This window comes from Xiphias gladius, chromosome 10, assembly GCF_016859285.1.
Source record: "Xiphias gladius isolate SHS-SW01 ecotype Sanya breed wild chromosome 10, ASM1685928v1, whole genome shotgun sequence".
NCBI classification, from domain to species: Eukaryota; Metazoa; Chordata; class Actinopteri; order Istiophoriformes; family Xiphiidae; genus Xiphias; species Xiphias gladius.
Window position 1 is genome coordinate 26,724,447 of NC_053409.1, and position 27,573 is coordinate 26,752,019.

Genomic DNA, 27,573 nt, shown 5'->3' on the forward strand with positions numbered 1-27,573 from the left:
TTTTGCTTCCATCGCTGCCTTCTACCAGAATGCACCGAGAAGGGCGCGTAGCAAGCACCAGAGGACCCAAATCAACAGCTTGTGCTTTTCCTAATTGCTGATCGGCTTCGGTGGATTTTATGTCAGCCGAATATACCAGAAGACTCGACAGGCTCGTCTGATACCTTAGATCACGCTCTGTCGCCTCTGCATCCCCGGCCATCAGCGAAAGAACCTTAAATCTGCAGATTTTTATATGAGATTCGGCACAAAGTCCGAGCAAAGAAGGTGCAGGCGACGAACACTGGTCCAACACCTGGTAGCGGTGGGGTCGCCACATGTAGCGTGGCTCACTGCCCCCCCCCCGGACACCTTTACAGCTAATGACGGCGATGACTCGAGCGTGTTCAGCAGGCTCAGATTTGAGATACGCTCCATTTACTACCGGTCGGATTCTTCGCTTCGGCATAAACCCGATTCCCCAAAGTCCATCTTTTGATGACATTTCACGGTTGTTGGGGGTTTTTTTTTCTATGTTGCTTCCTTGGCCGCCCAGTACTAGAACGCAACCGGCAGCTGCGTAGCAAGCGCTAAGAACCGGATCTAAAATTGAACTTTTTCCTAAATGCAGATCGGCTTCGGTGGATTTTATCTAAGCCGCAATTCACCACAGAAGTCGACTCGTTTATTGGACGTGTTAGGTGTCACCCTGCCCCTTCTGGATCCTCATCTAGAAGCGAGAGAGCCTCGAACAGTCGGGTTTTGATATGAGGTCTGGTACGAGGTTCAACTAAAGGAGGGGGGGGGGTGAAGTGATCCGACACCTGATGGAGGTGGTTTCGTGGCGTAACTCTCTGCCCTCCCAGCTAACACCTGTGATTACACGCGCCGGCTTTGCGGATCGACAGCCGGGGCCCCGGCGGCGGTCGGGTACCTGATGAAGGTGGTTTTCCCGGTGGAGTACTGGCCGACAAGCAGCACCATGGGCTTGCTCTGGAAGTCGGCGGCCTCCAGCGCCGGGGAGTGGAAGTCGTGGAAGAGGTAGGTCTCCTCCAGCGGCAGCAGCTTCCTGGTGTAGAGGCTCTGCAGTCCCTCCGTCACCGTCTGGTACATCTCTCCGTCCTTGTTGCGGCCACCTTGCTCCTGCTTCACCCAGCTGAACATGCTGACTGACCGACTTTCAACCCGCAAAAAAACCGACGCGCCCGAGTCCAACTTCCCTGTTTCGATATTTCCAAATGTTCCGTTTGTTTTCGGCTCCTTTTCGGCTCAGTTCGTCCTTCAGGCTGCGCGGAGGAAAATGCCCGTGCGTGCGTGTGTGTGTGTGTGTGCTTGGCCCCTGGGAGTCTAGGCTGCTCTGAACACACTGCTTCCTCTGTGTGTGTGTGTGTGTGTGTGTGTGTGTTGTGGGTGCGCCTACCTGGGGGCACCGCCCTTCTCCCTGTGACGCATCTTGAAGAAACACACACACACACACACACACACACACACACCCTCATTTATATATTATTAGATACTTTCCAGTGATCCGCTGCTGCTTCTCTGTTTCTGAATATGTAACAGTTTTACGTTTTGGTAAATTCCGAATGGAGTTCGGAACGAACATAAAGTTCTTGTTGCCAAATTAAAACAATAATCGACAGCCTATTTCTTTTTTGACAACAAAAAATGATTCCTGTCACAAAATAGTCCAAACTCACGGCGCGTTAACCAGCGTTTTCTGGAGCTTTCAACAGAGAAATAAAATGATTAGAATATCATATTTTTGTAAAACTGCAACAGCTCATGACCAGGTATCAGCATGTGACTAAATCAATAGTAATAATAAAATACATTCTTATATTTTTACTTAATTTTACTAGACAAGAAATTCAGAACTCTACTGGCCTTTTTCCAGAGCTTTCAATTCATTATTCATTTTATTATTTATATTTCATCGTATTATTATTTTATTATTTGATCTTTGTCACGTCACGATGCTTGAGCCAACGTCGTTTGCTGAGGAAAACCCTGAGACGCGGTCAAAAGCTCCAGAAAACTTCTACTCCTAAGGTCAGGGATGAGCTGTCACGCTCAGTACAAAATAAATGAATAACCATAGATAGAGAGAGATAGATAGATAGACAGATAGAGAGAGAGATAGACAGGTAGGTAGATAGATAGATAGAGAGATAGATAGAGAGATAGATGATAGATAGACAGATAGAGAGAGAGATAGACAGGTAGGTAGGTAGATAGATAGATAGATGGAGAGAGAGAGAGAGAGAGAGATAGATGATAGATAGACAGGTAGATAGATAGATAGATAGATAGATAGATAGATAGATAGATGGAGAGATCCAGCGCCCCCTGCTGGATGGAGCCTGATAATACACCAACCACACTGACACTTTTCTGACTGGATACTATTAGCCAGAGATCCAGAGACATCCTCCGGGATCACTCTGGATCCCTTTAGTTCACAGGAGTACTCTGGATCACTGTGGATCACCGGATCGTTCTGGATCACTGGACCTCTGTCCGACCAAAGTTCGTGTCTGAGCAGGTGCTGAGCGGCACAGGACACCGTCCTCTCTCCAGGGCAGCTTCAGGTCTTGAAAAGTCTAGAAAAGCTCTGAACTCAAGTTTCCTCAGAGAAAGGCTCCGAATCCTTTTACAAAGGTCTTGAATATAACTAATGTCGTTTCTGGATGTGGTCTGGGGCCGTCAGGAGAACCTGGATAAGCAGTGGATCGTGAAGTGCGTATGTGTTATTATTTGTGTTTATTATTCCTGCTGAGCACAGTGTCCAGAGAGGCTGTCGACTCACAATGGGCGACCGTCGATTTTGGCAAAAACCTAAATTCAAAACGACTTAAAATGAATGAATCTTTCAGTTGGTTAAACCTTCCGTCAAACGTCTGCCTCTCAGGCCTTATCTGGGTCCAGGTCCTGATAATCAATACTTTATTGTATTACTAAGAACTATTGTGATACACAGCTGGGACGTAGCAACAGAAAGAAATTCATGTACTTAATAAATGCTTCTATGCTTTATTGTCCCTGCTGGTTTTCCCTCATTCTCTGAGCGGGTCGACAAAACGTATTAAAATTCAGCACAGGTTTTGCGAACAAGGTCTTAAGGGCCTTAAATTTAATGTGGCGAACGCCGCAGAGACCCAGCTCACCTGTCGTCTTCACCCGGACACCCCTGAATGCCAGTCCACCCCTGAGTCCTGCAGGAGTCTTCAGACCACTCTGCAGGCCTTGGGTGCCTCTTTGGGTGGACTGGAACAGCTTCCTGGCCGGTTTACCTGCCCGGTGACACCTGTACTATACACTTTATGTTATGTGACTGTTTTTCTTCCTAACATTTCATCTTTTTTCTTCTTTTTCTATGGAAGTTAATGGTCTTTGCAGAATCGGTCACTGGTTGAGCGTTTGAAATGAAACCCAGGTCCTGACAAAGCTCCGGGCTGTGCATGACTCACCATGAGAAAACGGGAAATCTAGATTTCACCACTAAAGATCCCTGTAACTACATTTTGACGTCAAGATTATGGAAAAATTGTCTTTTTTTATCTCGATAAAAGAAGCTCTATCTTGTTGTCTTGGGATCTCGAGATGGAAAAACAAACAAACAGGCCAGGTCACAAAATCATGTAGCTACAATAAATTTCGTATCTTAATCTAAATATTTCAATATACTTCAAATGAGCTCTACAGCAACCAGCTATAACAGCTAAATTCTCCACATTACACGCATTAGTGCATCGGTAAAAATCGTTCTATAATATCAAGTATTTCACTCACAGGGGTGAGTGGAAAATACTTTTACTTTGATACTTTAAGGACATTTACCCGTTAATACTTTTGTATTTTTACGAATGCAAGACTTTTACATTGGGGTGTTGGTGCTTTCACTCGAGTGAAGGATCTGGATGTGTCCTGTTCTGTTTAAGCTGAAAGATAAAAGAAGGAAAGAGTGAGGCGAGTCCGGTCCGTACTGGAGGCTCATTGTTACCTGGCCATCAGGGGGCGCTGCAGCGGAACACTGGAGGCCGAGCAGACAAAAAGCCCGACGTCCAAGAATCGGCGGAAGCGGAAATGAGGCTCTTTTGTTTTGAAAGAGGGAAATTTAAAACTCGACGGCGTTAATCAAAAGTAAACAAACAAGCGGAATACAGTCAACAAAAACAGGCGAAAATGACCGCAATCTGACATCTTTCGACCCCAAATGTAAAGTAGGTTCATGGACATTTTTTCTAACAAACACTTTGTCGTGTTTAAGTCTGTTGGAGATAAATTTAACTGATCATTTTCCTCTGAAACGTTTGAATTTAAGGCAGTCTCCGCCGTGTAGCCTATTTATATTTGCCATTTTAATTTCACATGTTTGCACGCTCTTATGTTTTTCCCCGTTATTAGTTATTGCATTTAAGTTATTAGCATTACATTTTTTATGTTTTTCCTCGGCTAGCTACCATTTCATCATTATTTGTTTCTGTATTTATCGCAGCGTTAATTTACACATTGCTGCGCTTGAATCCGCTTAGCATAACCACCTTAGCATAACAGTAAAGTGCCGGTTCTGACAGGTTTAACGATCTCCTCGACACCTCTGCTAACTTCACGTTATCCATCGAAGATGCCAAAGTTTTTAACTTTATGGGGATTTAACGTTGAGATGTTGAATTCCAGGAAACCTCTGTTTGCTAACAAATACCAGTTTCGTTGTAACATCATGTGGTTATTTTTGAAACAACTCCTCGTTTTCATTCTCATTCTGTAAATTAAACTCTTACTCTTTAGATGTTTCTTTAAATTCAGAAGAAGAAACCTGTCCACAATCCACGACAGAATCACATACGTGCAGACTACATTTAGGATGATAACATATAAATATGCTATTTATATAAAAATGGTGTTTATAGTGTACAATTTTATACAGAAGTTTGGCACCCCTGGGTAAACTCCATATACAATTGATTTTTGAAGTGAAGAGAGGTAAATCCAGGCCCTGCAGCAAAAAGACATTTAAAATGGGCCTTTCTTCAAATGTTAATCTTAATGTTGCTTTTTATTTTACCGACTACAAAAATAGAAACAAATTAAAAAGGAATTGAGGCAGGTGCAAAGGTGGAAGTCGGTCCAAAGTGCCCTCTTCATCAAAAGAAGTATTGTTTGCATTGTTTGCTGCAGAGATGGATTCACTTCTTTTTACTTCATTTAAAAATCAGCAAAATATGTAACTTGCCCAAACTTTTACCAAACCATATAGAAGAAGTTTCGATATCCATGTGCCCTGCTGAAATTTTGGAATCTGTGACTTACTACTCAAAGCTGAATCGGATGGGAGAGTATGTCAACTTGGAAGAGGAGAAGCAGTGTGTCTTGCTGTCTTTTTTATGTCTGACATCCAACGGTGCCTTTTTAGTTCCCTGTGAGATGAGCCAGATGTTTGGCATGACACAGAAATCTATTTTAACTAAGTAACTAACTAAATACATGTAGGACATTGTTAAAGCTAAATGATTTTTACACAATGATATATCCTAACCCACTTCACCCTGTTTTTGTGGCTGCAGCATTACATCAATTGGAAATATTCCTGGTGTCTTGTGCATCATTTTCTACACGTTTCCCAAAATTCAGCTTGAAATATTTGTATATTTGGAGGTTTTGGGATCTCTTCTCGAATCTAAAATAAAGTTCAGGTGCTTTGGACTAGGAGTGCGCTTTATGGATATGACCTTTTGTTACGGTATACGTAAATTTTTATGGCATAATTGAAATATGTTTTATTTGGTGGCTAATGCAGTGACTTAGCAGCTGAAAAGCCAAGGTACACTGCCATAAAGCAGTCCTGAACGCCTAGAGATACCAAAGGGTTAACGTCACTGGAAAAACCACTGACGGTTGATGCATTTTTTTTTGTCTCATGGTTAAATTTGAACAGTGCATGGACGAAGCTCAGTGGATTTGACCCCTGGCCCCGGCTTGTCTCTCTGCTTATGTCTCTGCAGGGTCTCTTCACACCAACATGAAGAAGAAGGTCAGAAGGTCACAGGTGTCAGACGCCTGCAGCATCCAGGAGGATTGTGAGTGGTCTACACACACTGGAATCTGACTGCTTTTTACTTTAATCACTATGATGAATGTTTTGCCACTGATGTTTTCTAAAATGGAAGAAAAAGTAAATTCAAACCAGCAGAACAAAGGTCCTAAATCTATATTTATAGTTCACGAGCGATGTCAGGTTTTTCAGCAGTGTGTCAGTGATTATTCCCCAAATGAAACACTAATATTTGAAATGGGAAAACTAGAATTATACGTTTGAAAGTTCATTCTCGACCTTGGAAACAGTAGGTGTCAAAAAAGTCTCACCACGAGGGCAAACGTTTAAGTCAGCAGGGGCTAAGAAACTCTCGGTCCCTACATTCCCTGGATACTGTCTGTCACGGAGCTCTAGGATTCATTCATCCATCCATCATCCAACCATCACACATCCCTTGTCCTTTATACGACCCGCCCGACTGGTCCTCTTTAACCTCCCATAGGTTAAAGCGCTGGATTATATTTATTTGTAAAGCAAGTCTTGGAACAGAAATGTGTAAATAGCCCTGCTCTTGCTTCCCAGGACTCATATCTATTAACATTTCCCAAAAGTCCGCACTGAACTGGGTAAAAGAGCTTTTCTGTGAGCGGCACCTTCTGCCTGGAACATTCTGCAGCTTGATTTTAAATTTGTCCATCTTGTTTTGATCACATGATACGATTGAAAGCTCAAGAACAGCTACAAAAATGGATGTTGTGGTGAGATTGTTTTGACAATAACAATATTAATGCTGTAAATATGCACCAACAGCTTCACTGACAAAATCAAATGTCTCAACAATTGTGACCAAATAGCTAAATAATGATAATTTGGCGATGCTATAATATTATTTAGTCAAGTAAAATTCAATGGGTTATTGTTAATAATGTGCATAAGATGGTCAAATAATTATAGACTTATTAATTATAGCTTTGTTTCTGCTAAAAATACAGTTGGCAAATATTTTTACAAGACAAAAGGAAGAAATCTGGACAATCTGGATGTTTGTTGGTTAAACTGCAGCTTGATCCGTGTGTGTGTGTGCGTGTGCATGTGCGTGTGTGTGTGTGTGTGTGTGTGTGTTCAGGTTGTGCCCTGTGCAGATTTAGTGACGATGATCCTGCCATTTTTGGGGAAAAGGTCAAACTTAAAGAGCACAAACTCTCTGTCCACTACTTCTGTTTGGTAAGTCTGTTTTTGTCTGTGTGTGTGTGTGTGTGTGTGTGTGTGTGTGTGTGTGTGTGTGTGTGTGTGTGTGTGTGTGTGTGTGTGTGTGTGTGTGTGTGTGTGTGTGTGTGTGTGTGTGTGTGTGTGTGTGTGTGTGTGTGTGTGTGTGTGTGTGTGTGTGTGTTCGTTCTTGTATATCTTTTAGTTTAAGGATCAGTTTTTTCATATAAACACACATTCCTTCAACATATCAGCCTTCGTCAAGGTTTGGTTCCAGGACACGTTAGCAGGTGTGTTCGTGACAGCCTTTATATTTGCTGTATGTTGGCCAGGTGCTGGTTTGACAACAGTTTCACTACTAATACCAAATCAATACTTCAGCCCATACGCTCATTTGCCTTCTTTTCATGTGACAGAAAAACTTCTCGTGTATATCAGTGGTTAATGTCTGATGGTCGTGCAAGAACTTTGTCTTAATAAAAGACAGGATAAGATTTACAAAATGAGGATTTATAGGAAGAAATGTCTGTGATTTATTCACTGACACTTCTTCAACAGTGCTGAGGTTTTATACGCAGCTCTGTTCATGGTCCGGAGGCATGAAAAAACAGTGCTTGTTGTTGTTTAAATGGAACATAATATAGACATAAGATGCCTTTGCAGATATGTTGGTTATCAGAAATTTAAATTCTGTACAAATCTAAAGAATTTAACCTGAAAATAAACAAACATATTTCAGATCTGCACTTTGAAAACAAATCACAGCAAGCATAGCCACAAGTGACGCTGTGTGAATTATCGTACGTGTGTGTCGTGTTTCAGCTGACGTCCTGTGGAGTTTACCAGCGAGGAAAGGAGGACGAGGGAGTGTTTGGTTTCCTCGTGGACGACATCAAACAGGAGATCCGCCGGTCGGCTCGACTGGTGAGAGACACATTTCATTTTAATGCTCGCAAACAGAGAATACAGAAAGCACGGAACATAATCCTTTTTTTATGAAGCTCAAGCCAGTTGGAAACATACTTTTGATCCCACATCAAGAGCTTCACTTTCTGTCCCCTCTCTGTGTTGACCGTGCGTGTTTCAGACATGTTGCAGCTGTAAGAAGAAGGGAGCGTGTGTCGGCTGTAACGTCCGGAGCTGCAGGAAAACGGTTCACTTCCCCTGCGGGAGGAAACAGAAGTTCATCTCCCAGTTTACCGGCCTCTTCCCGTGAGCGTCGACCACATAAACCACTTTTATCCAGTTGTATTAAGAGTCGTCCTCTGTTTTTCAGTTGAAGCTTCAGCATCATTTAAGAGACACGACAAACTCTTGACACTGACATAAAACACCGAGAAGTTTAAACCCCTGTGGTCTCTCTGTCTGTGTGTCTTTGTGTGCAGGTCGTACTGTCCAGACCACAGTCCCACTCAGTCTCTGTATGTGGGTTCAGACCTCAGTCTGCCTCAGTCCTGCTCCATCTGTTTGGACTCCATCGATCCCATCCTGTCCTACTCTGTCCTCAAATGTCCGTCCTGCCACGCCAGCTGGTTCCACCGGGACTGTGTACAGGTAGTGTGAGTGTTTATTTCATGTACGGTATATCTGTCCAACACACTGAAGGGTCTGCTCACTCAAGTTACCAAAATCTGGCCTTGCAGACAGATTTGGTTTGATTTGCAGGTTTTCAGGAGGATTTTTGTTCTCTGATAATTCAAACGTTGAAAAATTAAATCAAATACTTAGAGCAACTTTTCTCTCCTGAATCAAACTATCTGGTTCCTCTGGGTGACCCAGAGCTGAACTGTCTCGTCTGAAATGGGGGTGATGAACCTTGAGTGTTGATACGTTTACATTGTCGTTTCGTTACCGTGCACTAACAGCAATAAACCCCACAGGCACCAGCACGTGCTTTGGGTACATTTTGAGCTTGAAGCGCTGCACTACTTAGAAAATACTGTGATCTCTTTTATTTACAGGCAACAATGAGAAAATCCTTCTCTTAAAAAGGTGCCAAAATGGATTATAAGTCAAATTTAAGGCAGTAAAAGACAGTGCTCTTGAAAACTGATATGTGATTTAAAAAATACAAACACGTGGTGCATCGTTTTCAGGTCTGTATCCATTAACACCGTGTTAATTTTGAATTAATTTTTTTGTTTGTGTAATTTAAAGGTGCTATAGATAAGTTTTTTGCTGTCGCTACAGAGCCAACGTTAGCATTAACAGCTGTTTACTCACCAAGAGCTTCAGCCATCGTTGCCTTTACACGGCAAGAGGTTAGAATACGTCCTCTGAGCAAGGCTACTGCTTCATCCTCTCATGTTGGACTGAGAGCAGACTGGAAGCTACAGTGACTCACTCTCACAAAGTGGTATTGGGAGACATGCCGGGGCTAGCGGGTTAGCATGCTAACTTCAGTAGAAGAAAAGAAGGGATAGAAATAGAGGCAAAACAAGAGTCAACATCGGCGTTGCTTTCCAGCGCTGGAGACAGGTCTAAGTGAGTAAAGGAACGAAGGTTGATGCTGAACTCGCAACGTTTCTTCTAAGCTGCTGAGTAAACAGTTGATAATGCTAACGATAGCAAAAACTTACATATAGCACCTTTAAGTGAACGGACCCTTAAACTAACCAAGTTCAAGCAGCAGAAAGTGTACAGACTTTTTCTCACAGTACTGTGTTTAACTGCAGGTAGATTTTGTTTATAGTATATTTCCGGGTTGTACCAGAATGTAGGGATGTCATTGGACTGTCTCGCTGACCTTCTTAACTTTGTTTTTACCTTTCTGTCTGCGTGTGTGTGTGTTTTTGTATCTGTCTTATGTCAGCGTCAGGCCCACAGTGCAGGCCTCTTCTTCTTCAGATGTACTCTGTGTAACAACAAGGAGAACTTCCAAGAGGAGATGCTCAGGATGGGAATACACATCCCAGAGAGGTAAAATGATCATCAACACACGGGGACACTCCAAAGCTGCGATTGTGGGTAGAAGGAAATGGAAGCCAAGCAGAACAGAGCTACTTCTGTTTTTCTTATTCTCTGTATGTTCTGTCTGTGCTTCCTGCAGAGATGCCTCATGGGAGTTGGAGGCAAACGCGTATTCAGAGCTGCTGGAGGTTTACAAGCACTGTGATGCTCTCACCTGCCTCTGCAACGATGGGCCCACACACTCAGCAAAGACCGGGTACGACATTTGTCTCAGTACATTTATACCATGATATCAACAAGTGTTGTGATAAAGGTTTAAGATTTTATAAATCAAGACACAAATGTCCTTAAAATCCAACACTGACATAAACATAAATCGGTTTATTTCAGCCAGAGACACTGAGACGTTCAGGAGAGCGATACTTCAGTGGAAGGACCTGTCTTGGAAATCCAGCAATTTTCTGTTTTTGCTGTTTATTTCAGGTGGTTTGAGGTGATTCGCTGCCGGCTGTGTGGATCCAGAGGGACTCATAGGAAGTGTTCTGGGCTGAAGTTGGACACCAGAGACTGGGCCTGCAGCGACTGTACACAGGCTACTGATGGGAAAGGTCTCAGGGATTATTTGACTGATTGACTGACTGGTGCTTGCGTTTCAGTCCTGGTTTGTAAAACAGTGGTCTGGGCTTTTGCCAGATGACGACCGTAACGTGTATCGGCTGATTTAACGAAGATTTATTTATTTATTGGGCTGTGGGGCAAAATGTATTTATGTAATGTATAAAAATCCGTCTCCCCGCGGTGTATTTTGACTGCGTGCGTCCCTTTGAACATCTGGCAGAGACCCCTTCTGTTCCACCTGTCACTCAGCTCTGTTTCCTGTCTACAAACCGATTTAATGTCACGTTTTGGGCAGGTGAAGTTGTAACAAGGCTTAAAAGGAATTAACACAAAGTTTAAATAGCGGAAACCACCGTCTTGATTTAGTGTAGTTTTGATAATTGATAAGCAGAGGCAGGTGTGCTGTATGTGATATGACATGAGCCGACTGTTCGTTGTACTGGCAGAAGTTTCAAGTGTTTGGGTGAAGTAAATGTCATTAAAATGCTAAACTCCCGCTGATACAATCTTAAACACCAACTGTGGATGTGACTGTATGTGAACCATAAGCTTTTGTGTCGTCTAGCCTCCCTGGTTGCATCTCCTCAGGGCGGTCAGAGGATGAGTCTGCTGTCCAAGCGCCACCCGTCCCCCATCCGCTCCTCAATCAGCTGTAAGAGGTATACAGATCTAACGCACCCGTCCACTGTGGACAAGCCGCCTTTTAATCAGACTCACTTCTGTGTGTCTGAGACTGTAAGTGGTGAAGATGGTTTAATGACAGCGAAACAGAAAAATAACTCATGTAACCTTTTTTATTATTAGATAACTTTTTTCTAATATTTTGATTTTGATCCCGTGTATTCGTGTGTGAGGACAAAATGGCTTAAGTTGCAGGTCTCTGCAGTCGTTTTAGGCATGATTTATGGTTTAAATTTCATCTGCAGTTAAATGAAACCGCTCTCTCTCTCTTTCTCTCAGACCTTCGTTACCTGTCACATCGGGATCACCCGAGGAGCTCCTGCAGGCTTTGGCCCCTCAGCTCCGTCCCCTCGGTGTCCAGGTGGAGGTGAGCGGGTATCAGGCTCTGTTTGCTGGTCTGGATCTGGTCAGGAAGCCCGACTTCGACCCCACACACACTCTCTCTGTCAGGTCAGTGGATGATAAACTCACCTCAGCCACCAGTCTAACAACCTAAGGCCCAGGTTACCACCTCGGCTTCCAACTCTCAGTGTCAAAGTTTTGACTTCATCTTTACCTGGTTTTCTAACTGTATGATTGACATATTTACGTCTGCAGTTATTTGGACGACACGCTGATAAATCTGTTATTTTTTTTTTTGGTGTCGTCCTTGTCCAGGTTCAAAGACGAGAAGCAGGCTGCATTTCCCAGCAGCCTCCGGGACGGCGAAACAGCCAGGTTGTACTTCTTGAAGCTGTTGGTGCGGCAGATCCAGGACTCTGTGGTGTTTGAGGGTCCAGATGGTTCCAAAAATCTGGCACTGGATTCCCAGGGTACAAATCATTTTCATGGGAACAGTATTCATTTTCTCCATTATTTTATTTTTTATTTATGCGGATTGGCTGAGTGGTGTTAAAATCATTAAAACCATATTTGTGGACACGTCAAACAGTTTTGCTCAGTTTAACCATCGTTCTAAATCAGTGCTGAAGACACTTTAAGATGCAGGTAACCTAAACATGAAATAAACACTCTACAAACCCACAGGATTTAAACTCAGCTGACGTCTTATATTGTTTATTTGGCATTTTATTTTTAATATTTTTTCATCAGTTTAGCCCCTTTTTTACACGTGCACACAGACTGTAAATGTTCTGTAAATCTGTCCTGGTGGTTTTGCTTTTCTGCCCAGTCAGGATCTGCTAACATCTCTGTAAATCTTCCTCCACACATCAAGTCTCCATAATGAGACGCAGTCACAATATGGATACACCAAATTATGTTCTTAGTGTCATACACATATTATATAATACACCTCTTGTTCTCCCTTCTCAAGACGGGACCTTAATAAATTTCACATTTAATCATCATATCCTGAGCACAAGGAAAAAAGCCCATCAAATAATTCACTTTGGAACCATCTTGGAAATACTTGAGCTAATTTTAAGATGTGGCAGAGAATTTTTCCAGTCTCTCTAGCTCACTTTGAATTGGCTCCGAGTTCGAAAGGTGCCGCACAAATAATCACAACCAACGTTTTCCAGACACGCTACACACAGATGCTTAGTCTTTGATACTCTACACACAGAGATTGAGCGAAAGATTGATGTTTCTAGCCAAAAATGTTCCGTCTACCATGTGTGATACTGACGCATAAGCAAACTGTAACGTGTGCAGTGTGAAAATGTGTGTGTGTGTGTGTGTGTGTGTGTCTTCAGCTCTGCGTGAGGATCTGTATTTTGACGTCGGCTGCCTGCTGGCGCTCTCTCTGGTTCATGGTGGACCACCCGTCAGCTTCTTCTCCCGCGCCCTCTACCAGTGTCTGTTCAACTACCCGCCCAACCGGCCGCTCACCGTCACACACATGACCCCCGACACACACTTCACTCGCCAAGTCAGCAGGGTGAGCAGGACTGAAAAACTGCCTTTTTAGTTTTCCTCCAGACAGCGACACCGGCGTTTAAGGCTTCTTGTAATCTGAGGTAGAAAGATTGATTGGCTGCTTTCAGATCGCAGAGGCGGAGTCTTTGGACGACCTGAAGGAAGCCATGACCTCAAGCTGGGAGTACTTGGAGCTGGCCGGCTGCAACCGACCAATCGGCAGCCTGGAGGAGAGAGAGGCTTTGGTGGAGGATTTGGTCAGCTTCACCATGATCACCAGGATGCAGCTGCCACTGCAGAGGTAGAGACGCGCGGAGACAGCTCAGCCTTTTTATTGATGCTTTAGATGTAGATAAATAAACTGAAACTCTTAAAGAGATGAAAGATCAGAGGTAATGCAAGGCGCAGTGTGTGTTATTTACAGAATAATGAATGGTGATTATAATAATTGTTATATTCAAGTGTCCCAGTCAGCCATGACAGCAAGTCAGCGTGAACAACACCAGGACCCTGAAACTAGGGCAGCTCAGTGGAAGTCGGCTATAATTCACTGTATTATTTACACCTGTGCTGTTACGACTGTGACAAGTCAGAATGTCTGCAGCGAAAAAGTCCTGTTTGGTACCTGACCTGGGGTTAAAAGCTGCGGTGAGTGAGTGTCAGGAGTGGAATGAATCGGCCGGTGTTTCCTGTGTTCCTGTCTGCAAAGAGATTCAGCTTCTGCCGTTCACACCGAGTGACACATGGTTACAGCTACGGCTACAAAAATGGCAGATCACCTTCTTGTTAATGTCTCATGAGTCTAGTTTCCATCCAAATGAAGCTCAGATTTGAACTGAATCTGCAGAAAATGGTCCAATTAAAACCTGAGTCGAGTCTCGTTTCCCTCCACTGCTGCTGTGTGACAGTGAGCTGATCAATAGCTGGTGGAGCCGATCTCCAGTCGCTGCCGTTACACCACCACAGAAGGAGAGGACCACGAGGTCACTAAAAGAGCTGCAGTCAGAGCTCAGACGATGGAGAACCACGTGGAGAAGGTGATGGAACCCGACGTTTCTGTTGGTTCCATGTGTTGATGTGAGGAAGGTTCCGGTCTCCTCGTGGTTCCCCACAGACCCGATGGTTTCCTCTCTTCAACAACAACAACAACAACTTTTACGACTGCAATATTTTCTGGTGTTTGCACTCAGGTTTAAATACATACTGTCAGCCCTTAAGCTGGACAGGTGAGAGCCTCCAGCCAGTGACGGCAGGTGAATTAACCTACAGTCCTGTGGAGTTTTCCGCCACTGGGTCCGGACTGGTTTCTCCACTGGCCCATAGTTCATGTTCTCAGCTATGTCGATGACAGGTAGATTAAATTAGATTAAATTAGATTCACATTGCAGTAGCTGTGGATACAATACTTTCGATGCATCACTTTCACCAGCGGTTTTGTGTATTCAGGATTGATTCTGTGTAAACGTGCCCTCGCAATAATAACATTGCTCTGTTTGTCTTTGTCCTCCAGGTTCCGGGAAGGCTTGCAGACTTTAGGTGTCTTTGATCAGGTGCTTCTCCCTGTATTAACACACAGAGTTTCGAGGTTTCTGAGAAACCTGAACATGAGACATGATTTTACGACTCTGGAAACTTATCACGGTGACAGTCGCCTAAACTTATCTGAGGTAATCTCATCTGATCCAGGCGCAGCTCTTCCCGTCAGTGTTCTGCGGTGTTTTCTGCGAAGCAGCGGATCGTCTCACGGCTCAGACGGTCGGTCAGCTCTTCACCGTCAACTTCTCGCAGCAGGAGGAGAGACTGAACAGAGAGACGCCTGTCATCACCTTCTGGAGACACTTCCTGCTGGAGTGTGAAGGTACGGAGGCTTTACTGCAGCCTGACCTCCAAATGATCGGGATGATAGAACCTCTGAGAATGATGAGGCAGATTTTCACTTGGCTTGGGAATGTTTTGTCAATGTCTCCTCTCTTACTTCCTCCTCTCCTCAGTTGGGAGGAGCTCCATTTCCCTGCAGGACCTCCTTCTCTTTGCCACAGGAGCTGAGGAGCTTCCAGCAGCTGGCTTCCTCCCTCCTGCCTCCATCTCCTTCCTCCACCCACGCAGCTCCACCCCACCGGGAGTCAAGGAGACAGGCAGACCAGGGAGGGATGAGGGGCTCTTCCCTCAGAGCGAGCCCAGGTCCAAACACCTCCTCCTGCCTGTCACCTCCTCCTACCAGGCCTTCAAAAGCTCCATGGAGCAGGCCATCAGCCACCATGTGCACCTCCTCCCTATGGAGAGTTAGAGGAGGAGGGACGTGGACAGTTGAGGATCAGAAAATCTACCGAGAATTTTTAATGATCTACGTTTAAAGATAAACGCCCTGATTTTTTTTTTTTTCAATTAGAAATCTGTTGGTCACAGCTGCAGCTACCAATTATGTCTGATTGTAAAGGTACTTTAGCCCCCCCGCTGCAATTCGCGTCAAAAATCACACTCCTGGGAATCATGACGCCGTCGAATCCGACCACAAAGACATGATACACGTACTTTTACATCCAGTGTGACTTACACTTTCTGAGGACATCATATAGCCAGTGTCCATCGAGATTTAATGTCCATTAATCTGCTTAGAAATCATAGAATCGTTAACAACGCGGGGCTGAAGTTGTAGCCCAGGTTACACTTTGTTCACGTGTGATGGGAACAGTTGTCTCACTTTTAGTCTGAGGGCGGGCCCACGGCTTCAGACCCCTGCTTCAACAAAATCAGGGATTTCATCTTCAAGTCAATTTAAAATCAATGATATATGTTTCTCTTTATATCTGATACCGAGTAGGGTGATATGACCAAATATACGGGACACAAAATACATGTGTCTTCTAGACTTTTCTGTGCCACTTTTGACCCAGAGCAATGTTGTAAATTAATGAGCAGGACTGATGTATGGCAATATTAAGCTTTACGTCATTTTTTTTGCATCACCATGATAAACTAAATTTGTCAGATTAGCCAGGTATTTTATTTTTATTTTTTTTAATGCACCAACAGTTTGTCAATCTATTTCTCCAGGAAATTGACCATATTACAATTAAGGCTCCAATCAACAGTCATTTTAATTAAAGATTTTTTTTTTAAATTAATTGCTCGATGGTTTGGTCTATGACTTGTCAGAAAACAGTGAAAAATCTCAATCTTTTATTTTTTTAGTTTCCTAAAATCCCAGGTGACATCTTCAAACGTCTTGTCTTGTCTGACCAACGGTCCAAAACCCAACGATACTCATTTTACTGTGAAATAAAACAGAGGGGAAAAGAAGCAAATCCTCATCATTTAGAAGCTTGAACTGTTTGTTTGCAATGTTTTTTGCATTTTAGCTGGAAAAATTACTACAATGATTAATTGATTATCCAAATGGTTGATCTCCCGATCGACGAATTAATTAATCAACTAATTGTCTTAATTCTAATTGCAATGTAGCTCGACATTGTGATATAACATTTAATATGCCATGGTTTTACCCACATGAACGACTCCTACTGAGTTTGTTTTGAAACTTTTTAGTCTGTCAGACAGGTCGTGTTACTCACTAAAGAAGCTGATAAATGAAACGTTATCAGATCTGTTGGGAGCAACGAAGCTAAGACCTAAAACTGCAGGTAGCATTAAAAAGTCTGAAATGCTCCTTTTTGAAACCTTTTTTTTTTTTTTTCTTCCTGCACATCACTTTTACATCCAACTCAGATGTCACATGAGGAAATGATCGTATTTTATAAAAAGCAAAATATCTTCCATGTGTTCTTTCTCTAAAAGCTATGGTGCTGATTTTATAACTTTGCCTTAAGAGCTGTTTTTAGAGCAGTCGTATACATAGTTGGTTTTTTAAAAGTTTTTATTGATGGTTTGTGTTTGTTTGTCTTGTTACTCGTGTTATTATCTTTTCTTTTTTGCTTTTTTTGGATAATGAACAAAGTGTGAAAAGCACGAGCTGAATGACACTGATCAGATTTGGACCAAATTTGATAACATACCACTCTTTTTGAGTGACTGATTAGTGTTTGTTTTTCTCATGTAATGTCTCAAATAGTGCTTAAGATTTTCACAAAACTGTTTTGTCAAGAATTGTGGTTTTTAAGGAGTAAAAAAAAACAAAAAACCTTAACATTTCAAAGTAAAATTACTCATACCCTGTAATTTGTACCTTAAAACCTACCCGGCAAATTGCAAAGTCAGGGGTTCACCTCAAATTTAGGTTGATTAATGGATTGTTATGCATTAAAGACCTTTTTAATGGATTATCTCAGTTTTAGGGGTTGTAACACAGATGCCATGGACGTATTCCCTGGATTTTCACCTTAATTGAACAAATACGGCACCTTTAGGAAGTAACTAAGTAAATATATTTTAATACTGCACTTAAGTACAGTTTTGAAGTACTTGTACTTGAGTATTTTCATGTTCATTTTGTTTTATTTTATTCTTACTTTTTGCTTCTCCTCCACTACATTTCAGAGGCAAATATCATTCTTTTTACTGCTTTACAAACAACTTTAATTACTTTGCAGATTCAGATTTATTAATAAATAAATTATGATGTATTATTATAGGTTAAGAGAAGACAAAAGGCAAAAGTCTACTACAATACAATAAATTACTCTGAAACGGGCCATTCTGCATAATAAGTACTTTTACTTTCGGTACTTTAAGTATACTTTGATGTGAATACTTTTGTACTTTTACTTGAGACATTCTTTTCAGTGCAGGACTTTTACTTCTAACAGTTTTTCTACACTGTGGTGTTACGACTTTTATTTAAGTAAAAGATCAGTGTTTTTTTTCTTACACCTTTAAAAACCCTCAAACTATGTAGATAATCCATTAAAATGCCTAAATATATTACAAAATCCATCGCGTTTTCCGTTATACTTTTAAAATCCCATTAATAAAACTAAGTCATGACATTATTAATAGTTAACTTAATCCGTTTAGTTTAAAAGTGTAAGAATCTGACCAATTATCAGCGACACTTTTTCTCTCTCCAGTCTCCAAACCTGTTGTTTGGATTGATGACTATCAGAACCACATTCATTATACAGTTTTTTTTTTTTTCCATTTTTCTGTCTGTTCAGTTACTGTTTATCAGATGATTTCTTTTTCTGAGTTGGTTCCCATTTCTTATTTATCCATTTTGTGTTTTCTGCATGTTCATATGAATTTTCTCTATGTTCTCGTGTATTATTCTGTAAATGCTGAAGCAAACCATGTTGTTGGCCTCCTGATTTTTTTACATAACTGAACACAACTCTGCGTCACAGAAATAGGTTATTGCCACATTGATCAGGTCTTCATGAACTTCCTGACTGACCTCTGTCTGCTCACACTGAATTTAGAATTATCCGAAAAGACCGGTGATGATCCGAATCCCTCATAAAACTCCTAAAACTTTAACATTAACGCTCAACACATTAACAAAAATTACTGTCAAGGTGATTACATGAAATACAAATTTAAAATACGGGATATGTAAGATAACTCATAAGTTAAACAATCAGTTAAACCTATAAACACAATAATGATTAAAAAAAAAAGGATACATTGAAAAGGCTGATATTTATGTAGGAATTGCACAAAGGGGAAAAAAAAAAAAACTAAATTCGTCCAATAATTATTTCATCACGTAGAAACAAACAGTTTGTGTTTAAAAGAGGAGAAACTGTGTGTACATCTCATGTATATAGAATTTCCTAATAAAATAATAAAATTGCTTATATGTCAAAATGAAGAGTGAGACCTTCATTCATCTCTGCCGTTCAGCCGTTTTCGCTTCGGTCTCCGGAAACAGCGGCGGAGTGAGACGTCCTCGTTCTCCCGTCCTTTCTGACAGAGAGCGGTGTACTTGTTGGTCCCCGGAAACAGCGGCAGAGTGAGACCTCCTCTCCTCGTCAGTCTCTGGAGACTTCCTCCTTTGTCGCTCCTCCCTGACGCACAGCTGACGTCGGGCTGTCGCCACGTCATCAGGCGCTCCGTCACCACCACCACCACCAACAACATCAAACATGGCGGCGTCTGTCCGGGAGAAGCAGACAGGTCTGCCAAACTGACTTTTCCTCCGTTAACGGTTATTCTTAACGTCAATCGGCGACATTAACGGGCTGCGGGGAGTTTAGACGATCCCGAGTCTGACGGGAGAGGTTTATTCGGGACTGTCAGGCCTCTAACCAGCTAACTAACCGCTCTACATCCTCTAAACGAGCTGCCGGTTGAGCTGATGAACTCATGATTCTGTTTCACTACAGAAACAAAACAAAAAAACTCCTAAACTTTCCTCCGCCACATACAGACCAGTTAACTAACCCGACTGTTAGCTAGTTAACTGCGTAGCTAAGCAGCTGCTTAGCCTGTTAGCAAACGGTACCTCTAGCTTTCTGAATGAGGAATTAGCAGAGTGAAGCTAGCCTGCTGTTAACCGCAAGTAACGCTTTTATTCTGTGGAAATGTTAAAAGCTTCAAACCGTTTTAGGTTTCCCGAAGCTTCGGGGAAATGCTATGGCTATGACTATTGCTGAAGATTAATTTTCTATTGATTGACTGATAGATTACTCGACTAATGATCTGTGTTTGGACCTGCAGTCGCTCTGAAGCGAATGCTGAACTTCAACGCTCCTCCTCTGAAGAACACAGCAGCTGAGCCAGTATGGAAGGTAACGCACCGCAACAACACACACATAATATCTGTCAAAATTAAATAGAAGAAAAACTACAATACATGTTGTGTAGTATGTAACATTACTCGTAGGTGACGAGGAGACCAGAGTATTTGTCTCCAATATTCTGTCTGCCCTGACTTATATAAATGGACAAATTATGAGAAATACACTCACTGAGCACTTTATTAGGAACTTCACACTCGTGCTGGATAGCTCCTCCCTTTGCTCTAGAAACAGCCTCAGGTCTTCGTGGCCTGGATTCCACAAGATGTTGGAAACTTTCCTCTGAGATTCGGGTCCATGTTGACACGAGTGCATCACATAATTTCTGCAGATTTATCTGCTGCACATTCAAGCTGCCAGTCTCCCGTTCTACCAATTGCCAAAGGTGTTCTACTGGATCCAGATCAGGTGACCGGGGAGGCCACTGAAGTTCACTGCACTGTCATGTTCATGAAACCAGTTTGAGACGACTTTTTCTTTGTGACGTGGAGCATTATCCTGCTGGAAGTAGCCATTAGAAGATGGTAAACTGTGGCCATGAAGGGAAGCATATGGTCAGCAACAACACTCAGACCGGCTGTGGCATTCAGACCATGATTGGTTGGTATTAAGGAGCCCAAAGTGCCAAGAAATCATCCCCCACGCCGTTACACCACCACCACCACCAGTCTGGACTGTTGACACAAGGTGGGTTGGGTCCATGGATTCATCCAGATTCTGACCCAACCATCTGCTGCCTCAGCAGAAATCCAGATTCATCAGACCAGGGTACATTTTTCCCAGTCTTCAACTGTCCAGTTGTGGTGCAGTCTGTGCCCACTGCAGCCGCAGATTTCTGTTCTTGGCTGACAGGACTGGAACCTGACGTGGTCTCCTGCTGTTGTAGCTCATCCACCTCAAGGTTGGACGTGCTGTTCATCCTGAGAAGCTTTTCTACTCACCACAGTTGTAAAGAGTGATTATCTGAGTTACCGTAGCCTCTGTCAGCTCCAACCAGTCTGGACCTTCTCCTCTGACCTCTCTCATCAACATGAACTGATGCTCACTGGGTGTTTTTTGTTTCTGGCTCCATCCTGAGTAAAAACTCTAGAGACTGTTGTGTGTGAAAATCCCAGGAGATCAGCAGCTTCAGAAAGACTCAAACCATCTGTCTGCCACCAACAATGACGTCACGTCAAAGTCACTGAGATCACATTTTCTCCTCATTCTGATGTTTGATGTGAACATTAACTGAAGCTCCTGACCTGGATCTGCAGGTTGTTATGCATCACACTGCTGCCACATGACTGGCTCATTGGATAATTGCGTGAATAAGCAGGTGCAAAGGTGTTCCTAATAAAGTGCTCAGTGAGTGTATTTCTCAGTATAATTAAATAAATTTCAACAGAACTTCCAATTGCAGCCTCCAGAATGATCACACAGTTGAATCAACACCTCTGAAACGATTTCAACACAAACTGAACATTAGAACCTTCATGAAGGAGGATTTATTACAGGACTGTTGTATTAGACAGCGTTAGCTTTGGCTAGTTGTACCTAATAAACTGCCAACTGAGTGTATGCCCTGATTTAATTGATCTTCTTTTACACTTTATTTTGCGTAGACAGCATTCTCGTATGTTTTTTCTGTTAAGAAAACATTAAACACTGATTATATTGAGAAGTTTGGTTTATTTGGCAGTGTCTATACTCCACAAAGTAAAATATCATATTGGTATTTGTAAACTCTGCTAAACTTTGGCAGAGTTGGTATTACTGCGGTTTCCATCTTCGGCTCAGAAAAAAGTGATAACACTTTTAAATTCCCAGGCCATTTATGGTATTTTAAGGTAACGCTCTCTCCATGTTCTCTTGTGACGTGTGTGTGTGTGTGTGTGTGTGTTGGTGTGTGTGTGTGTGTGTGTGTGTGTGTGTGTGTGTGTGTGTGTGTGTGTGTGTGTGTGTGTGTGTGTGTGTGTGTGTGTTGGTGCGTTGGTGCGTTGGTGTAGGTTCTGATATACGACCGGTTTGGCCAGGACATCATCTCCCCGCTGCTGTCCGTCAAAGAGCTGAGAGACATGGGCATCACCCTGCACCTGTAAGACACTCACACACGTTTGCACGCAAATCCTTGCGAGGATGTTTGTTGATATGATATACCAGAACCAAAAAACAAAAAAGTTTTAAACCTTCAGCAGCTCTGGAGAAATGTCAGAACATGCCCCCTCTCGAGGGTCTAAAACTCAACCTGGTCCTCCGAAGATAGAAAGCAGTTTTCTGATTAAAAAATTTAGTAGATTATTTAAAGCTGTCATGAAAACAACAAGTTGAATGTATTTTCTGTGTGTGTGTGTGTGTGTGTGTGTGTGTGTGTGTGTGTGTAGTCTGCTTCACTCAGACAGAGATCCTATCCCAGATGTACCAGCCATCTATTTCGTCATGCCCACAGAGGAGAACATTGACAGGATATGCCAGGTACACACGTTTTTTTAGCCTGTATTTGTTTTTACATTTGATCAAACTGTCCCATTGAAAGATGCTGAACCAGCTGCGATCGGCTCCTGTTCTCAGCGTAGCCGTGGATGTTCAGGCAACTGCCACTGGATCACTGTGATACTGAAGGAAACTTAAAAACCTCATGATTCTCAGCCAACTTCTGCAGCTATAAGGAGCGTCTTTTTTCCTATGGTTTCTAAGTGGATTTGTACCTTGTACCTTTATCACGTCCATGAGCTGTGTGCCACAGCCACTGCTGCTACAACTGCTGACTGTGTTGATAGGCAGCCAAATCAGCAGCTAAACTACAACAGCTGACTTCCAGTTGTTTGCAGAACGCAGACATGCACCTGTCCCCTTCACCCCCTCCACGACCCCCCCTGCGCCTCCCTGGGTTGACGCGCCTCACAGTTTGAAAACCTCTGGCAGAGATTCTCTGTTATTGGGTTCCTGGTATAAAATCCTGACGGACAGCAGGTAGTTTTCTAACAGCCGCCTAGCCGGTTAACATGCTTCTGTGTGCGTGTGCGTGTGCGTGTGCGTGTGTGTGTGTGTGTAGGACCTGAGGAACCAACTGTATGAGTCGTACTACCTGAACTTCATCTCCGCCATCAGTAGAAGTAAACTGGAGGACATCGCCAGTGCTGCTCTGGCTGCTAATGCTGTCAGCCAAGTTACCAAGGTTACCATGGTTACACTTATCATTTCATACTCTGATTGTTTATTGGGAGCATTTAGTCTGGAGCCCTGTATCTGTTTGTTGTGTTGTTTACCCTCATTACTGTGTTATAATGTGACTTTTTAGCGAGTTTCCACTGAGTTTCCCTCAGGAAATTGGCAACATACATAGATGTTGACGATGATGATTACAGCCTGAGCTCTAGTCACACTCATTAAATGTTTTGTATTTGCTCTTTGAAATATCACCTCTGCTTTGTTTTTCCTGATGGGTAATGTTTTAATTTCATGAATGTGTATTAATTTTTGTGACGTTAGTAAAGGTGGTCTCTCTTTTAGGCAGGTTGGCCCACGTTAATTATATAAAAACCCTGAATTACTAACTAACTATTATTAGTATTATTCTAAATCCCCCTGAACAGTTCTGTCCAGTCCAGGAGGATTTGTTTCAGAGAAGAGTCATTAAACAGGTGTTCACAATGTTGTGTGTGTTGGATAACTAATCAGTAGTATTATCCGTATGTGTGTGTGTGTCAGGTGTTTGACCAGTACCTGAACTTCATCACTCTTGAAGACGACATGTTCATCCTCTGTCACCAAAACAAGGAGTTGATCTCCTACCACGGTAACACACACACACACACACACACACACACACACACACACACACACACACACACACACACAGCTGAGATGAAATTATTAGTCATCTAATCGATTAGCCAATTGGCAGCCATTTTACTTATCACTGAGTCGTTGAAAACAAATTTCAAGCCAAAATGCCAAACGTATGCTTGATAATTATGATGATTTTTTTTTTAGCATTTTAAATTTAATTACCTTTGGGTTTTTAACAGCTGATGAGACAAAAGGAAGAGTTTAAACACAAGTTGTGATGGGCAGTTTTCACTATTTTCTGAGACTTTTTAGATAAAACCCTTAATCAATTAATAGTGAAAATAATTAGTAGATTAAACAATAATGAAGATAAGTTAGTTAGTTAGTTACTTGCAGCCCTACACACACACACACACACACACACACACACACACACACACACACACACACACAGAAACAGACTGTTTCAACAAATCAAAAATCTTGTAGAATAATACAAATTGTAGTCGGAAGTCTACAAACCTTTAGGCTGAAGTTATTAAAGCCCGTTTTTTGGCTTAAGGGAAAACAAAGTCAAGGAGTGGCCACAACAAAGCCCTGACCTCACATAAATAGAAAATTGTGGGCAGATCTGTGTGTGATCATGTCCATACATTTAATCAAAATGTCTTACTGCCTCACCTTTGTCTCACCTGTGTCTCACCTGTGCAGCCATCAACAGAGCAGACATCCAGGACACAGACATGGAGGCCATCATGGACACCATTGTGGACAGTCTCTTCTGTTTCTTCGTCACTCTGGGTGAGTTTGTCTCTGTTCAGGGACTCGTGAGCTGTGGTGGTTCTAGTACAGAGACCACTTCTGATGTCTGGGCGTTAATACTGCCGGTAATTGCCGGGAGTTGATCGTTTTGTGCCGAAAATAGAAAAGATATAAGGTTAGTACAATAACAGATTATCCCAGATGACATTTGTATCATGTCACAGTACTTACTAGGATATTGATGAATTCTAAATCTATAATAGAAAGAGAGATATTTCTAAGAAAAATGAAGTGTGCTCAAAATGAAAAATTAAAATAATTAAAATAATTCTTACCAGGTGTATATTCTCACCTAACCTGTCCTGCTAGGTGAGTTAGAAAAGCCATTGGCATTTTTATTTAAAAAAAACAAAACAAACAGAATTCAACAGGTAGAATCAATAAACTCAACCATCCCCTCCCAGCCAACAACAGCCACACAAGTCATTTGATTTGGTTATATGATCCCATATATATATTTTTTTTATGAGGTTTGACCACAAATGTATTGTCCTTGGTTGAGTGTTATTGATTATTACTGAAGATAGTTCCCGGTATCAAACCTCCTGAAAATACAGAAGCCAGAGTCTCATCTGAAATGTCATGCGGAGGTTTCCACCGCTGAACTTAAACCTTCTTGGCAGTTGTCAAGCTGGCCAGCCTGATTTTTGTTTGCTTGGAAAAATGGGAGAGGAGATTCATCATTCAGAAGACATAAAGCTGGATCCATTGAATTTAGTGTTTTAGTTATTTATGAGAGGGTATCAGTCACCTTTCTTCAAAACTCAAACACTTCAGGATGCTCCAATACAGTATGGGGAAAGGAACCCAAGGTTCCATGGGGGCAAAAGGGGCAGTAGGGAGCAGGTGACAGTCCCATTGATGGCTAATTTTGGGAGTTAAATAGACTCTATGGCAAGATTTCATGTGGATGTTATGGTGATTTGGGTTTTAGAGGCTTCTGTGACATTCTTCCAAATTGTGTCCCAATCTAAACCTAGTCCCCATTCAGAAATATCCCTCTCCAAGGCTTGGAATATGTTTATGGGAATTAGGTTTTGTTTAGATATAAGCATTATTCATCTCGGGGCTTCTTGTACCCAACTTGATAAAGGGTGGTCCTTTAAATCTGACCCCCATGGAACCCCCTAGGTTTTACAAGCTGATCTCACCCTGAGGAAAAAGAAGAGAGAGTAAAGCTTTCTTTTCTGGTCTGAGCAGTTTTTTTTTCCCAGTTTGTTACTGTTCCAGTCCACAAGATGGAAGTGTTCACTTTAGTTTCCAAAAAAAAAAAGTTTTTTAAATCAGGATCAAATCCCCTTCCCCCTCGCAGGACCAGAGTGATATTGATGATTATTTTAGAATTTCAGGATCCAGACTTGCAGTCTTTCTGGTACTTCTTGTTGAATGAACTGTGTGTAACACTTAAGCCGACGTCATTTATAGTCATTTATCATTCAACCTGCAACATGAACATGAACTCGGTGGAAACAGACATTTGTTTGGATATTTTGGATGTTCGCCTGTAAACTGTCCTTAATCATTTATTAAAGGATCCTTTTTGAATAAAGGTAGAAGCCTGTGTAGCTTTGGTTCATTTTTACTTCATTTTTTTGATCAGATTATGTTAAAAAGTGTGTCGTTATCGATCAGGTGCGGTGCCGATCATCCGCTGTCCCCGGGGAAATGCAGCAGAGATGGTTGCTGTGGTGAGTTCACTCTGACGTGTGTATGAATGTAATAAAGAACCGTTATTTGTCAGGTATCTAATTCACAGGATTCACCCAAAAAAAAAAAAGGTTCCCTTCAGGTTATTTTATGAGCGAAAAGTTTCTCAATTGAACGTGCGTGTGCACATGTGTGTTGTAGAAGTTGGATAAGAAGCTCCGTGAGAACCTGCGGGACGCCAGAAACAGCCTCTTCACCGGAGACAACATGAGCGCCGGACAGTTCAGGTAAATCAGACACTAAATGGCTGTCATGAAGGATAAAACAGAAACTCTACTTCCCATGATGCAATGCTCTATTTCTACCAGGTCAGGCACAGGCTCTGTGTTTAATTACGCTTGTGATTTTTTAAAAATTCTCTTCTCGTCTCCAGTTTCCAGAGGCCTCTGTTCGTTCTGGCAGATCGTAACATTGACATGGCCACGCCCCTCCACCACACCTGGACCTATCAGGCGCTGATCCATGATGTCCTGGTGAGCTGTCTCAGAACGTGCTTGTGCACATTTTGTATTTATACTTTAAAAACACAAATGAAAACACCTAAAACATTAATTATCACAAAATAAAAAATCACTCTTGCCAAAGGTGCAAAAATTTAGTAGTCTTTGGAATATTTATTATAAATTTTTTGTAGAAACAGACTGATACAAATTTTGTTTTGCTAACTTTGTGGACATTTTATTGTCAACAAATCTCACACGCAGAGCCAAACAATAGGCGTCATGCAAGAACTTTTTTTTTTATTCATGATGAATTAATGAATACCACCTGTCCATGAGGAGGTGCACCAGTGTTCAGGCAGAACACTGGTGCAGACCAGGTATACCTCTTCATGCCGATGGCAAAGAGTTCAAGGTGTTGACTTGGCCTCCAGATTCCCCAGATCTAAGTCTGATTGAGCATCTGTGGGATGTGCTGGAAAAACAAGTCCGATCCATGGACCCTTACTCGCAACTTACAGGACTTAAAGGGTCTGATGCTAATGTCTTAGTACCTGATACCACAGGACACCTTTAGTTGTCTTGTTGAGTCCATGTCTCGACAGGTCAGAGCTTTTCGGCACAAAGGGGACCTACACAAGTTAGACAGGTGGTTTTAATGTTGTGGCTGATTGGTGTAAGTTTTTTAGTACCTTGAAACAAGTCCGAAAGAAACTGCACTAGAGTCAAGATAATGACTCTTCAGACACATTTGTTTTGGAAACAAATCGCCGTGAAATAACCCCGCTGCATTTTTAGACTTTTTTTTAAAATTTCCCTAAACATCTTTTAAACAGCCCTCTGTTTGGTC

At 42.2% G+C, this 27,573-nt stretch overlaps 3 protein-coding genes across 5 annotated transcripts in view; 2 read left to right on the forward strand and 1 right to left on the reverse strand.

Annotated features, from left to right (window-relative positions):
• ehd4 (EH-domain containing 4) overlaps positions 1–21,860 on the reverse strand; it is a 58,918-nt gene extending 37,058 nt beyond the window's left edge. Inside the window, exons 1-3 of the mRNA XM_040137049.1 lie at positions 21,842–21,860; positions 19,423–19,425; positions 914–1,310 (exon numbers count right to left, since the gene is read on the reverse strand). Of these exons, the coding sequence (XP_039992983.1) occupies positions 914–1,143 (230 nt within the window). The 5' untranslated portion in view covers positions 1,144–1,310; positions 19,423–19,425; positions 21,842–21,860. The remainder of the gene's footprint in view (positions 1–913; positions 1,311–19,422; positions 19,426–21,841) is intronic.
• Positions 3,972–18,535, forward strand: g2e3 (G2/M-phase specific E3 ubiquitin protein ligase). 3 transcript variants are annotated; one of them, XM_040137046.1, is made up of 17 exons: positions 3,972–4,197; positions 5,985–6,059; positions 7,143–7,240; positions 8,045–8,146; positions 8,310–8,434; positions 8,608–8,776; positions 10,035–10,141; positions 10,272–10,388; positions 10,616–10,740; positions 11,316–11,409; positions 11,711–11,881; positions 12,089–12,243; positions 13,129–13,313; positions 13,420–13,592; positions 14,802–14,841; positions 14,978–15,149; positions 15,283–18,535. In XM_040137046.1, exons 2-17 carry the CDS (start codon positions 6,002–6,004, stop codon positions 15,576–15,578), a joined length of 2,187 nt encoding a protein of 728 aa, XP_039992980.1. In that variant the 5' UTR covers positions 3,972–4,197; positions 5,985–6,001; the 3' UTR covers positions 15,579–18,535. The 3 variants fall into 3 exon arrangements, with proteins under 3 accessions (XP_039992980.1, XP_039992979.1, XP_039992981.1); XM_040137045.1 differs by having other exon boundaries at positions 3,973–4,202; XM_040137047.1 differs by having other exon boundaries at positions 3,973–4,202; positions 14,984–15,149.
• Positions 19,231–27,573, forward strand: part of scfd1 (sec1 family domain containing 1) — a 37,225-nt gene continuing 28,882 nt past the window's right edge. Inside the window, exons 1-10 of the mRNA XM_040137048.1 lie at positions 19,231–19,360; positions 19,904–19,974; positions 21,972–22,060; positions 22,347–22,437; positions 23,018–23,140; positions 23,674–23,761; positions 24,466–24,555; positions 26,209–26,264; positions 26,425–26,510; positions 26,657–26,756. Coding sequence (XP_039992982.1) covers positions 19,330–19,360; positions 19,904–19,974; positions 21,972–22,060; positions 22,347–22,437; positions 23,018–23,140; positions 23,674–23,761; positions 24,466–24,555; positions 26,209–26,264; positions 26,425–26,510; positions 26,657–26,756 — 825 coding nt within the window. The 5' untranslated portion in view covers positions 19,231–19,329. The remainder of the gene's footprint in view (positions 19,361–19,903; positions 19,975–21,971; positions 22,061–22,346; positions 22,438–23,017; positions 23,141–23,673; positions 23,762–24,465; positions 24,556–26,208; positions 26,265–26,424; positions 26,511–26,656; positions 26,757–27,573) is intronic.